Source organism: Thermobia domestica, chromosome 8 (assembly GCF_964235325.1).
Source record: "Thermobia domestica chromosome 8, izTheDome1.hap1.1, whole genome shotgun sequence".
Taxonomy (NCBI): Eukaryota; Metazoa; Arthropoda; class Insecta; order Zygentoma; family Lepismatidae; genus Thermobia; species Thermobia domestica.
Genome location: NC_137461.1, coordinates 262,285,913 through 262,299,844, shown reverse-complemented (window position 1 = coordinate 262,299,844; position 13,932 = coordinate 262,285,913). Strand labels below are relative to the sequence as shown.

At 35.8% G+C, this 13,932-nt stretch overlaps 1 protein-coding gene across 1 annotated transcript in view; it reads left to right on the top strand.

The window, feature by feature from the left end:
* The first annotated feature begins 84 nt into the window (after positions 1–84).
* The window catches only part of mRpS14 (mitochondrial ribosomal protein S14), a 70,211-nt gene continuing 56,363 nt past the window's right edge, over positions 85–13,932 (top strand). Inside the window, exon 1 of the mRNA XM_081769701.1 lies at positions 85–240. Coding sequence (XP_081625827.1) covers positions 142–240 — 99 coding nt within the window. The 5' untranslated portion in view covers positions 85–141. The remainder of the gene's footprint in view (positions 241–13,932) is intronic.

Genomic DNA, 13,932 nt, shown 5'->3' with positions numbered 1-13,932 from the left:
AATATGAGAATATACAAATACAGATATTTTAAATGTTATCTCAGTTTTGAGAAACTATCAAAATAAGTTTGAACTCATAAAGTTATTTTATTAAGATATAGTAAATTAAGGCAGGGGACTCCTAATTCTTGGAACAGCCTAATGGCGTATAGGAAAATGGCTGTTGCATGTGGGAGGAGCAATTACATTGCGTCAGCGGGATTAAAATTGTTGAATTTTGGGAGTTCAATACCTTACCAGGTAAAACCATTAGAAAATTAAATGCTCTCATGATTGCTGAATTAGACCGAAATAAAGTATTCTTATATATTACTTATAATAATAATTCTGAAGGATTATTACGAAAAATAAATTGACTGTCACTATGCGAATATGTATAAACGTCTATTGGTTCTAACATGAATTAAAATATTTATTGGCATTAAAATATTTATTTTACTATGAGTAATGCAATTCTTCAGCATGATAAATGTATTGTTTTGGATGTTACGTATTTCAAATAGTAAGCAATTCATATACGATATAAATCAGCATTTGGTTACACATTAACAATGATTCCTCATTTTCCGTAAAAGTGTTATTATAAACTTTTAAAGAGAAAACTAGGGTGGAGGTTTATTAATTCCTCTTACCAATCCCTGTGCGTTTGCTTACAGTTACACTTATTAGCTATAGAGAATTCGAAACAAAAACTGATTATTTTAAGGTGTAAGGGATCGTGATAGGGAGCATATTCATTCCACAAACTCGTGCATGTGATACGGGGGGCCGCGGTGGCTCAGTGGTAGAGCGTTCACCTCTGGTGCTAGGGGTCTCGGGTTCAAACCCTGCTCCCGCCAAGTGAACTTTGTGGTGGACAAACACCGTGTGCGTGGGTTTTCTCGGGGTTCTCCCGTTTCCTCCCACTTTCTTCATTCCACCATTTCATTCATTACTCATCACCGTCTCCTTTAGCCTAACCGGCATAACCGTGGGACGTAAAACTCAAAATTTCATTTCATTTCGTGCATGTGATACTAAAAAGTTAAAATTTATTGCGATCAAGTTACGGGTGCAATTTAATTCTATATAGAACTTGCTTTGTCCTCCCGTATAGTAAATTATTTTAACCGCTCTATGTGTGTAGTCCGAATTCGATTCCAGTCGACGCCGATGGCGCAGCCAGAATCAAAGTTTCGAAGCGAGACTGTTAACAACGTTCTAGACACTTACCAGTAGGATAAGCCTACGTAGATGATAGCTAAAAATACCATTTGCACACAACTAGATTATGCGTATAAACAGCAATACAGCTTAAGTTTGCCTTAATCTATGATTTTGTGTGTGCGTATGTCATACAATAAGCATGTACGGAAGTAGAGCTCTTGTCATATCTAATTATTAACTATGAGGATTTTTTTGGTCACATGAAAACTCCAGCCGCCCTGGTTTCATTACCCGTTAGTATGATTCTATTGTATCATTCTACCTTTTACTCTACGTCCTGTTCCGGTGTGGAAAGCAGACGAACTTTTAGCAAAATACCGTGACAGTCAAGTTTAGGCAAAACACTTGCAATAATTGTTGAAATTTATAATTTCCTTATTATGCTTCAAGAGATTTGCGCTGGGCGATGTGACAATACCCCACTTAGCATTGATGAAGCTCAACTTGGCTACCAGAAGTGATTGTTGAAATATTACAGCTCTTTCAGTATTTGCGTATAAATACAGTCTCGACATACGTTATAAAACTATAGTGCAAAAGGCTCAAGTCAAAGTGTAGCCTGTAAAAAGCAGGAATGCTATCTAACATACTCAGGGCAGATCGAAGCTGTGGGCGCGCTTGGGGGTCGTTCAAGGGAAGCAATGGTAGTAAAAGAACACGGTTTGTCGTAGTGATAAGAATTCTTATATCACTTATAATCATTCCACAATAGTAATGCCACACTTATAAAGTATAGTTTTCGTGCAGTATGCAGGAATGCTATGCCGGCGGAAAATAAAATCCAATACAATAATCTTTCATATGCATTCACATACTTTAACCCTTGTAAAGCACTTGTAATGATTCTACATTAGTAATCCTACACTTGTAAAATACTCCTACAGCTGTATTACTACTTAATTCTCCTGCCTGCAGAGATTTGTCCCGTATCTCCATACAGAGTATTAAATTTTACCTTTTTTTTTTTTTTTTTTTTTCAGAATGTGGTGTGATGGGTGGCTTAACTGTGTATACATTTTGCCTTTTTCCAGTAAAATTCGACCCAAATGTGCCTTTAAAAAATACACTTGTACGAGTGGCCTATCCATCAACTGTAGCCCTATACAGATTTGAATGGAAATGTTTGTCGCAAAAACATGCTCCAACTTTGTACTAAGTGTTCAGTACAAGCGAGGTTTACCTGGTAAAAGCAGGGTGTAGCTGATAGGCCGCGCGGGAGTGTGTCCGTAGAGAGCAGGCGCGAATTGGCGGTGGGTATGCGTGTAAACTAAAATTAACTTACACTCTATAGTCATTACAGCAAACTTCTACATTTAGGTAGTTTTAAGTTTCGCTTAAATTTGCTCCGGATTTTGTAGGTTATGTATGTTAATTCAGTCATAATTCGTTACTCCACAATCTCTAGCGCCGCGATGGCTCAGTGGTAGAGCGTTCACCTCTGGTTCATGGGGTCCCTGGTTTGATCCCAGCTCACGCCAAGTGAATTTTCTAATGATCAAACGTGTTGTTCGTTGGTTTTCTCGTTATTTTCCCGTTTCCTCTCACTTTATTCATTTCTTATCATCATCAACTCCTTTAACCTATTCTAGCTCCTTCGTGGTAAGTGGTTAGCGTACGCGCCTTTGGCGTGGGAGACCCGGGTTCGATTCCCGGCGGGAGCTCATGTGGTTCGGATTCCACGTTAATCAGTAGGTCCACGTCTCATATAGCCTCGCTGCTGAACGGGACGTAAAACTGAAAATCAATCAATCAATCAATCCTTTAACCTATTCTGCATATTGTGGGACGTAAAACTGAAATATTTCATTTCTTCCATTCTTTCTATACATTAAAATTTCAGTCTACGTGTACTTACCTCACGGACACTTCCATGGTTTCGTATCATGAGTTCGTGCACTAGGTATATCGTGGGTAATGCTTTCCTTATGAAGAATTCCTTAGTAAATACCTTCAAATTTCCTTCTTCTGTTTCTCCTTAATTACGCATTTCACAGGTGGGATTTTCATATTTGCATCACTTACAGTGCTTTATTGAATTTTCCGTATAAATCATACAAATTTTTGGACTCCTGTTGTAATCATTACCAAAACGAGATGTCCCGCACAAAATCAAAAATGCCAACGTATAGTTAGGAATGAGGTTCAGATTACATATCAATCTTTAGGAATTACTAGTCGCCTTAATATTCTTGTGCGAACAGTGTCCTTTCAGCATTCATCAAGTATCCATACTCGGGATGAACTACAAAAAAGTTCTTGACATATGCTAAAGAACGCTGGATGATACATGTTATTAAATTGAAACTAAGTTTTAACCTTGTATTCCAAAATAATAATGTATTTTTTAAATTATTTCAGTGTTTTGTGGGTCTTCCTCAGTAACTCTACTCTCGCTGACTATTTATTCCTCACAATCCATTTGGGGAACCTTCTTGAACAACCCAAAATACGACTACGATAGAAAACCCTTAAATTTTTGTGTAGTTTTGGCTAAATATCACTTTATCTCTGTTCCGTTAGATATTGCCAAAATAGTTTCGTCTTCTAAGCATTTAACAGAAACTTCACATTGTTTGATAGAATTCAAGTTGAAGCTTTGGAAACATGAATTCAAGAGTAAAGGACAAATGTCACTCTCTTTTTGATTTGTAAGAGTCATGTCAATAAACAAAATAAAGAATGTATTGATACGTTTACTGTGTCGCAAAGTAATTTTTGTTTATATAAACACTGTAACTGAAAAAACGGTCTGGTTAGTAGATTTTTGGGCTGGCGAAGATTTTTCAAGCCCTTATTATTGCGTCTTGCTAGAATTTTCCTATACTGTTTCGGCAGATCTGCTTACCTTCCTCGGTGGATTGGAGCAGGCGCGCATCCAGAGATTTTTGTTGGCGAAGGTCCAATACTACAAGCCACGACTTCTGTATAGTATTAAACCGGCACGCGAAAAAACAATAAGTAATTGTAAAATACTTCCACCTATTTCAGAACAAAATGATGCAACTAAATTATTTTTATAAGAGAAAGAGTACGGTCAGGGTTGGCTGGTTTAAACCAAAAAAAAAAGAAAAGAATGAAAAATGCTTTAAATCGTGTAAACTTCATGGTGACGTTTCCACATATCAAAACCATCTGCATTAGTTTTATCTCCTTTTCACATTTTAATCAAGGTGTCCCATGTTCAATTCTCGGTCGAACCACAACCCTTCTTTCATGTGTAAACTAAGTAGCGGTTTGGATGTCACTTTAAAGCGAAAGTCTTCTTTATAACCTCGGTATTACATAAAGATGTTAAGCCTAAACATACGAAACGAAGCCAAATTGTATGTTTTTGCTTGCTTGAATGTTTGTTGTTTTATAAAGAAGCAAAGGTTGTCTAAATGTATTGATACACATTGGCAAAATTTATCGACTGCCTACGTAGCTTCCAATATTAGCTTGGATTGGACTTCGTTTTAATTTTATTGAATGATATCTACATACTAAATTTAGAATTGAATACCTCAGTTTTAGCGTACTGATTATGATACGTTGACCTTAGATTTTACATGCAAAGCAATAACAGAATTTGCTTTGCATTTAAAGTAATAACAGGATTTTCCCAATGGCTAACGTGGGAGTTTCCCGATTTATATGTAATTCTGTATAATGGTTTCACTTGTGCAACTATTTATCTTTTTGTCCTGAAATGACTTTTGACAATTATATTAACAAATATGTAAAGATCAGTACAGCGTATTTTTATCAGGAGTCCTTCGTGAGTGAGTCGGCAGGCTCATTGCATTTGTGGCCAATTAGTTCCGGTTTCGAGTCCAAATGGAGGACAATTTCTCTCGGAAATAAGCCGGGAAGCTGTTTGGATTCCGCTTTAAGCTTATAAGACCCCTTCCAGCATAACCCTGTTGTTGCATAATAACAGCAAGGCGAAACAAACTTATTTCTGTCCATATGTAATATAAATTCATAGAGCAAATTATTTAAACCAGAAAAACCTGGTTTAAACAAAAAAAAATAAATAAATAAAATAAATTAAAAAGGTTTAAACCAAAAAAAACGGATTTTTGGTTTTTTCAATAAAAACCATGGTTTTTGCCAACCCTGGTACGGATGAATAAGATCATATTGGCATGCTTCATGCAATCATTTCCTTATTATACAAGTACATTTTTATTGAGAAAGTGTACAAATGTATGTTGTGTTAGGAATTTTGGGAAGGGTTCGAGTTCGGTGGAACCCCCGTTGGTGCGCCTGTGGGTTGGGGTCTTTTCTGGAAAATTAATTCGAGTCTCAAAATGAAACATCATCTTGTAGTACAGGATTATTGTCATGAACTTCGAAAACTCCATTATTGTTAGTATTAACTAGCAGAATACCCGTTCTCCGCACGAGGAGAATACTTTTCATTTTAGTTATAAAGTGGGGAATTTGAATTCAAACTGCACCGGAAATGTCACTGTCCGTCACAACGACCCCGAAAACTTTGGATTCGACACTAATATCGGTAATTTTGGATCATTTTTAAGTTTCTTCCCCTTCCCCAAAGTTGGACCGTCAAAGTCAAGTGATAAATAATAATAATAATAATAAAACAGGCTCGAACTTCATCTATGTTGAAAATTTGATCGAGATCGGTCTGGTGGTTCAAGAGGTATGAACTCTCGAACATAGTGACTTTCAGTTATATATATATATATATATATATATATATATATATATATACATAGATAGATAGATAGATAAAACAAAACTGACCAAGATATAATCATCAATATCATCATAGGTATCCTGCTATTGTTGGCAGGTCATTTGCTGCAACTGAGAAGCTTCCATGCTCCACGGTCTTGCGCTAATCGCTTCGTCTTCAAGTACGATTTTTCTGTTTTGATGTCGTCCATTAATTGTAGTCTCCTTTGGCCCCTCCCTCTCTTTCCTGCGACCATACCCTATAAAACGTCCCTCATGATACCTTTCCTTCTCATCTAATATCCCAACCAGTTTCTCTTCCTCTTCTTAATGATATCTAAAATTGGTATTTTCTCCCCTCTCATTCGTTTTCCACTCGACCCAGCTAATTTTCTCCATTCTTCTTCACACCTACATTTCGAAAGCTTCCAGTCGTTTCTCATCATTTTTGCATAATTTCCATGTTTCTGAGCCATACAGAACAATACTCCATACGAAGCATTTTATGAGTCTTTTTCTCAACTATTTATTCAAGGTCCTACAAAATAATATTTTCTTCCTCCTAAAGGCTTCTTTCGCAATTCCTATCCTTGCTTTTATTTCACGTTGACACTTCATATCATCACTAATAATACTATCCAGCCATGGGGAACTAGTCACCTGCTCTATTTTGTGCTCTCCTACTTTTATATTTGACATTAACTGCTTCGTTCCAGTCACCCTGATCTCATACCAAGACATATAATACTCATATATATATATGAGTATATATTATATGAGCCTGTTTTATTATTATTATTTATCACTTCACTTTGACGGTCCAATTTGGGGGAAGGGGGAGAGAAACTTAAAAATGATCGAAAATGACCGATATTAGTTTCGAATCCAAAGTTTTCGGGGTCGCTGTGACGGACAGTGACATTTCCGGTGCAGTTTGAATTCAAATTCCCCACTTTATAACCAAAATGAAACGTATTCTCCTCGTGCGAAGAACGGGTATTCTGCTAGTTAATACTAACAATAATGGTGTTTTCGAAGTTCATGACAATAATCTTGTACTACAAGATGATGTTTCATTTTGAGACTCGAATTAATTTTCCAGAAAAGACTCCAACCCACAGGCGCACCAACGGGGGTTCCACCGAACTCGAACCCTTCCCAAAATTTCTAACACAACATACATTTGTACACTTTCTCAATAAAACTATACTTGTATAACAAGGAAATGATTGCATGAAGCATGCCAATTTGATCTTATTCATCCGTACTCTTTCACGTATATTTTCACTGTGTAATAGTTTTGGCAATAACATCGCTTTTAACATACATGTTATAAAAGATCAAACCAAGAATAATTTCTATGGATATTTAAGTTATTATTCTTGGGTTGATATTTCGTAACGTGTCTCTTAAGGGCGATGTTACATTGCCAAAGCTGTTACACAGTTATTTTTTTTATATATATATTTTGTGCTTGTGTCAGTTGTTTTATTAATACTGTGAATATTTCCAAAGCTCTAATGAACAAGATTACATTACTGTAAATGTTAGGAAACTGGATGCCTAGAGATATAAGTTCTATTTAGTTTGCTAGGAATTTGAATACTCTTAAGTACAAGATGCTGTTTCATTTTGTGATGTGAGTTGATTTTGTAGCTGTAGGTTTTTCAATCCTTTGATAAAAATATGGGGATGGTCTTCGATTCAGAAATATACGGTATATCATTGAAAAAAAAAAAGTAAAAGCGGTATTACAGAATACTAAAAAGAGTACATTGTAAACTCTTCGTTGATGCATCATCAGATAGGAAATGGAAGAAAATAAAATAATAGAACAGTAAATTGGCTATGATGCATCTAGATGGTGTCTTATTGGAATATACAGTAGCGTGTTAGTATTGCCAAATTGAAAGTGGAAACAGTTTAGTGGTGGAAGATGAAATTAAAGGATGCTTAAACTGATAAGGGTACTGGGGAAAGGAACAATACAGAGAGAAATTTGTATGTTTAACTGTTTCAATGGAATTTACCCATGCTTGATTTTCACACTAAAATCGGGTGTTATCTAACCCAGCTGTGGTCTACTCAAAGATCTATTCTAATCCGTCATGATGCAGCTTGCTCCAAAAACACTTAAATTCTAGCTATTATCTTAGACCCATAAACGCAGCAAGTTGGAAAGATACTTGTTTCCAGTATTGGTAGTCTCACCGAAGTACCACATTTAGTTCCATTTCCAGGCTTTGCCATCGAAACTCAAGGACAACTACTTCTTGCCTCTTGTTTGTTCCATCGTCGAATCTTTGACACCTACAAAGAGTCTCAACATAATGACACTCAATCAAATATCCATGTTCCAGTCATCCAGAGCCTTAGCGCCCTTCAAGAATTCCTCAACACAGCCTTGAATTTCAGAAACCTAGCCCATAATTCCTAATAAGATTAGCTCTGTCCAAACCACCAATAACTTGATTTTTCAGAATAACTCCATTTCAAACAAACAGCATTACCGTTGGCATCCGCATGACCACTTTACCTATCTTCCTTAATATTTCAACCTGTTCATGGTGCACCTAAAAACAAACAAACAAAAAACAATTGCTTATCACCAACTTTTTCTAGCTGACTTTAATTCTTAGACACTGTCGTAAATTGGACTCATTAGCAACCAATGGAGCTATTCGTACTACCCCTAATCAACGAGTATTCAGTCAGATTCCACAGATCTTTATAGTCACCATCCTTGATGAGGACGTCTCGAAATCGATATACATCAAAGCCACCAATGGTATGTAACACCTCCACTTCTCACCGGCACCTCATCATGTGAAACGTTCTCTACTATATGAATTGGCCGTGCGGGAAACTTGTATCTGTTCCATTTCATCGAGCAACAACAATAACAATAGAATTCTCATTGTTAGCATACTCCGATCCTAACCCCAACATATACGCAAACAATTTAATCCTGCAAAGTAACCTACCGAAGACAAAAGAAAAAACGCGACTGTAAAATCCACTATTTAGGACTTCCTTATTCAACATTAACTCAGCCTCTATTCTCGAAGAATGAGAGGGAAAAAAAAAAAAAAAAAAAAACTTTCTAGACCCGCCGAATCCCTTCCAACATTCACATTCTTATAACGAGAGTTGGTCCCTTTGAAACACCCCCACCTCCACTGAAAAATGCCAGAAACTTCTGCAAATTTTGTATATATTCGATACTAGTTTGACCTTGCCACATCCCATCACAAACATAATATATATATACTTTGCATTATTTGGACAGTAGTTGCTATTTTTCCAGTCTCATTTACATCCTTAAATGATTTCATTGTCTTCTATCGTACCCAAAGTGATTTATCTTCCGATCTGCATCAAGAATGACCGAAAGTACTGCAGCACTCAAATTGCCCATCCACTTGTCCCAGAGCACATAACCCGTCATAATAGTATATTAGACCAGTCTTCCAAGTTAGCATCTTCAATCCTCTCTGGTATTCACTAACCATCTATAATATCTAAAGTTTCTACAGTTTGTCCGTTTCTCATACATCTAATTTTTTAGTAAGACTATTCATGGCTTTGAATTGATTGTTTTAACAAAAGAGACACTGACCAAAGCTTAAAACCCACTTAATTTTAAATTATAATTTGTAACTGTTTCGGATATCTAGCCTCAGTAAATAGGAAAATAAATAAATAAATAGAAATAAAAAAAGTACAACAATGACTATATATATATGTCTGTTAAAAGAATTTAAACTTTTTCATAAAAATGACTATATATATGACGGTTAAAGAATTTAAACTTTGTCATAACAATATTTATATATATGTCTGTATTTTCATTTATTTTCAATAGTGTCTAAAGAAGGATATGCTAGATATCCGAAACAGTTACAAATTATAATTTAAAATAAAGTGGGTCTTAAGCTTTGGTCAGTGTCTCCTTAGTTAAAATAATCTAATTTTTATGTTTGACAATTTATTATTATTATCTTTTACTATTATAGTTAGGAGAAAATGGTGAAAATAATCATACATCCTACGAAAAGAGAAAAAAGTATATTATAGTGTGTTTTCTGTTTGATTTATACTTTTCTTTTACTTTTTCTCCTCCCTACCTGTTGAAGCATTTAGCGAAAGTACTTACAGTATCTGTGAGTGTGTTTTAACTATATATACATATAAACCAGAATGGATCCATCCCCGCTGGTTTAGTAGTTAGCACGTGGTCCTAGTTCGATTCCCGATGGGAGAAAAAAAAACGTTATTTCACAATCATTCACTTCAATTAAACATCTGTCTCCTTTACCCTAAAGGGCACGTCCCCATTCATGGGACGTTAAACTAAATTATAATAATAAACTAGAATGGGGTTTGTTAACATAAAAGTGAAGTTAATACTAAATAAAAATGTCAGAAGTTCACTAACAATCAATTTTTATTAATGAGCACTAGCTTTATTGGAACTAATTTTGTTGGAGCAGAGTGCTTGTGAAAATTTTTAGCATCTTTGTCAACATTTTTCGTTTTATTTTATTTATCTGTGTATACGACAAAGTTGCAGACTAATTTCCTTGTTTACAAGTGATGACAGTTAAATGGCAGGGTTACCACTGTTACATAATTTTCCCATATGGCAATAAAATACATCGGGTTAATGTGCACGATTGACAACGCTTGGAGGTAATTCCTGACACCAAAATAAGACAAGTATAGACTACCTTGGGTGTAGAAATATCGACACTATGACCACCCGAAAATTTGTTGAAAAAAAATGCAAAAACAGGCATAACTCGAGAACAAAATTTCGGATCGAAGTCGGGTAAAAGGAAGTGTCCATTATGGTTACACCATTTAAGCTTATGGAGACGAATGATAAGTGAACGCTTCCTGTCCAAGTTTAAAATGTGTGAAAATGAGGAAAAAGGAACCTTGATCCAGAATAAGTACAAAACGAATGTGCATAGGACGGCAGTGTCAGGCACCATGTAAAGAAACATAACATGTGGTATCGAAAAGTGCAAAGATCATACATAATAAACGAGTGATCAAGGGATTCTCACAATTTACGTGAATGCAATTTGGGCAAAAGTAAATTGTATGAAAGGATTTTTTTCCTCGTGATACGTAATTACGTGTACAAGAGCAACGGAATGGACGAAACGTGGGTTTTTGTGCATGTTGCACAACGATACAAAGAAATCCGATGGTGAACTACGAATTTATTAAGTTTCGTACAAATTAAAATAGCTGTGACATACTCAGATGTACTGTGCGTATTTGTGTACTGCAGTATGTGTTCACGAGGCAGTTGTAAAGGGTAACAGTTTACAGACGGTGCTGAAATGGATCGCATTGCAAAGAAGACACCAATGAAACAAATTTTGGCGTGTTCAGTCAAACACGCCTGGCATTTCCGAGATGATTGCTGTAGCAACATAACTTGGACAGTAAATTCTTCGGCTGTCTTAACTGGTGTTGCATACATAAGGGGTTTCACCCTCCGTCCTCTGTAAAAGAAGTCAAAGGGTGTAAATCAGGTGAGTGAGGTGGCCATAACACAGGTCCTACCCTTATAATCCAAGGATCTGGGAACGTTTCATTTAGGTAGATCAGCACACTCCTGTCAAAATGTGCAAATCCATTGTGATGCTGGAAGCACATATGATGGCTTATGTTCAAGGGCATATTTTCTAACTGTTCTGGAAAAACATCACATAAAGATATATATACCGCACAGGGGGATTGGTAATAAATAAGGTCTTACCACAAAAATTATCACATATGACCTTTGCACTTTTGGATACTACATTTTATGTTTCTTTACATGCCGCTTGACAAAGCCCCTTATGCGCATTCGTTTTGCACCTGTTCTGAATTAAAGTTCCTTTTCTCCATTTTCACGCGCTCTTGGACAGGAACCGTTCATTTATTACCTGTCTCTCCATTAGTTTAAAAGGCGTAAACGTAAGACGTCATAAGACTTCGTTTCATTTCAGTTTTTCCTCCGGGAGTTTATTCTATGCTGAGACAAAGTAGAGCAATCAAAATTGTGTTTCTCGCCTTTCAGATTCTAACACTGGTCTAATTATTATGCTGTTTATTCGTTGAAATATTGTACTTGATTGTTGTTTATTTTCCTTTTTTAACTTTTAATAAACTGGAGAATCCCCAAGACATTCTCGAGTCTCTTTGGGGTCATCCTTGCATCGCCAAATATACATTAATATAATTTACATCTTAAAATAATGGGCACTCCTTTTCACCCGACTTTGATCCGAAATTTTGTTCTCGAGTTATGGCTAGTTTTGCATTTTTCTGATAAATTTTCTGTTTGTCATAGCTCCGAAAAGCAGTATTTCTAAACTCAGGTTGGTTCATACTTTGTTGTATTTTGGTGTCAGAAATTACTTTCCAAGCATTGTCAAATATACACATTAACATGCTGTATATGTAAGCCGACGCACTGACCTACAAAAATGTTTGCTGCACAAACACACACACACACACACATAATTATATATATATATATATATATATATATATATATATATATATATATATATATATATATATATATATATATATATATATATATATATATATATAAAACACATAAAGTTGAGCCGATTGCAGAGGAGACAGCTAACAAACAAGTTACATTCTTTTCGCTTTTCTTCAGTCGTACGTATTTGAAATGCTGATGAAATTAATTAACAAATAAGAAGTAGTACTAAAGCCAGTGCTACTACAATCCATGAAGGACTGTGCTAGCCAGATATAGCATGCTCAGCTGGATGATGCGTGGTCAGCGCACCACGTATCAGGTGTCATTATTTCTTACTTTCTTGACTTGAGTTCGCTACTTCTTAATTCACGTAGTTCTTCAATTGCCTCATTTCGATGAAAAAAATAAATGAAGTCTTTCAGCTTTACTTTCATGATTATGCCTTGGTGGTTAAGAAAGACTATGATAATGAACAAAATTGTGAAATAAAGAAAACTTGGAGGAAGCTGGACCCCCCCCCAAAAAAAAAAACACCTCAGGGCCATTTAGAGTAAGCTAGGATATAACCAGGAACCTCACGCACTAGAGATGTGCGCTTTACTACTGAGTTTCGCGGCCCATCATGATAATGATCAATACTGGAAATTTTAGTGATCCAGTAGGGAGCAGAACCAGAGACCACGCACTACGAAGTCGCATACGCTAACAACTTGGCTAAACAGGAGCTCAATAAAATTCAAAAAATAAATAAATAAAGTTCAGCATTCTGTTGTTTTTACTACTTTCTACCCGCTTCCACAGGTTGTCAATTTTGATGCATATGATAACGAGAAAGAATCCTCTCCCCGAAAGAAGAGAACAGTATGTAATCGATTTGTTGAAATATTACTTAGAGTTAAACGAAACTTCTTTGAAGTAAATTTATTAGCAGAATTTTTAATATCACTAACAAGGAGAGTAGGTTTGAGCGCGTCAGTCCCTTTACGCTACTAATCTATAGTGTATATTTATGCATACTTTGAATAGTACAGATGAATAAAATGGGAAGAATTTAAGTTCAGTATCTTGTTCAGCAGCGAGGCTATATGAGACGTTGACCTACAGCTTAACGTGGGATCCGAACCACATAAGCTCCTACCGGGTCTGTCACATCAAAGACGTGCACGTTATCCAGGTGGTAGCTATTAGGGAGCTCTCGAATAAAATAAGCCAATTTTAATAAGATATCACACTTCTGTCTACAGCACAAACAGCTCTTTCTCTTGTTTTATTGAATGCAATATAAGCCTTTTTTTGTACAATTCTTGCAATACCGAAATACATTACTTTGTGTAGCGATTTTTGTTTTTATTTATTTTTCTTCTTCTTCAAATCACAATAACTACTTTAACAACATTGTAGCATAACAAACCAAGACATGGATTGTGTGTATTGACTTTTAGTGCTCTTATATTCTGGCCAGTCTTTAAAGTAATACAGAAAACTACTCAGATCTTCCCCCTCGACAGCTCCTTCGACTAATAAAC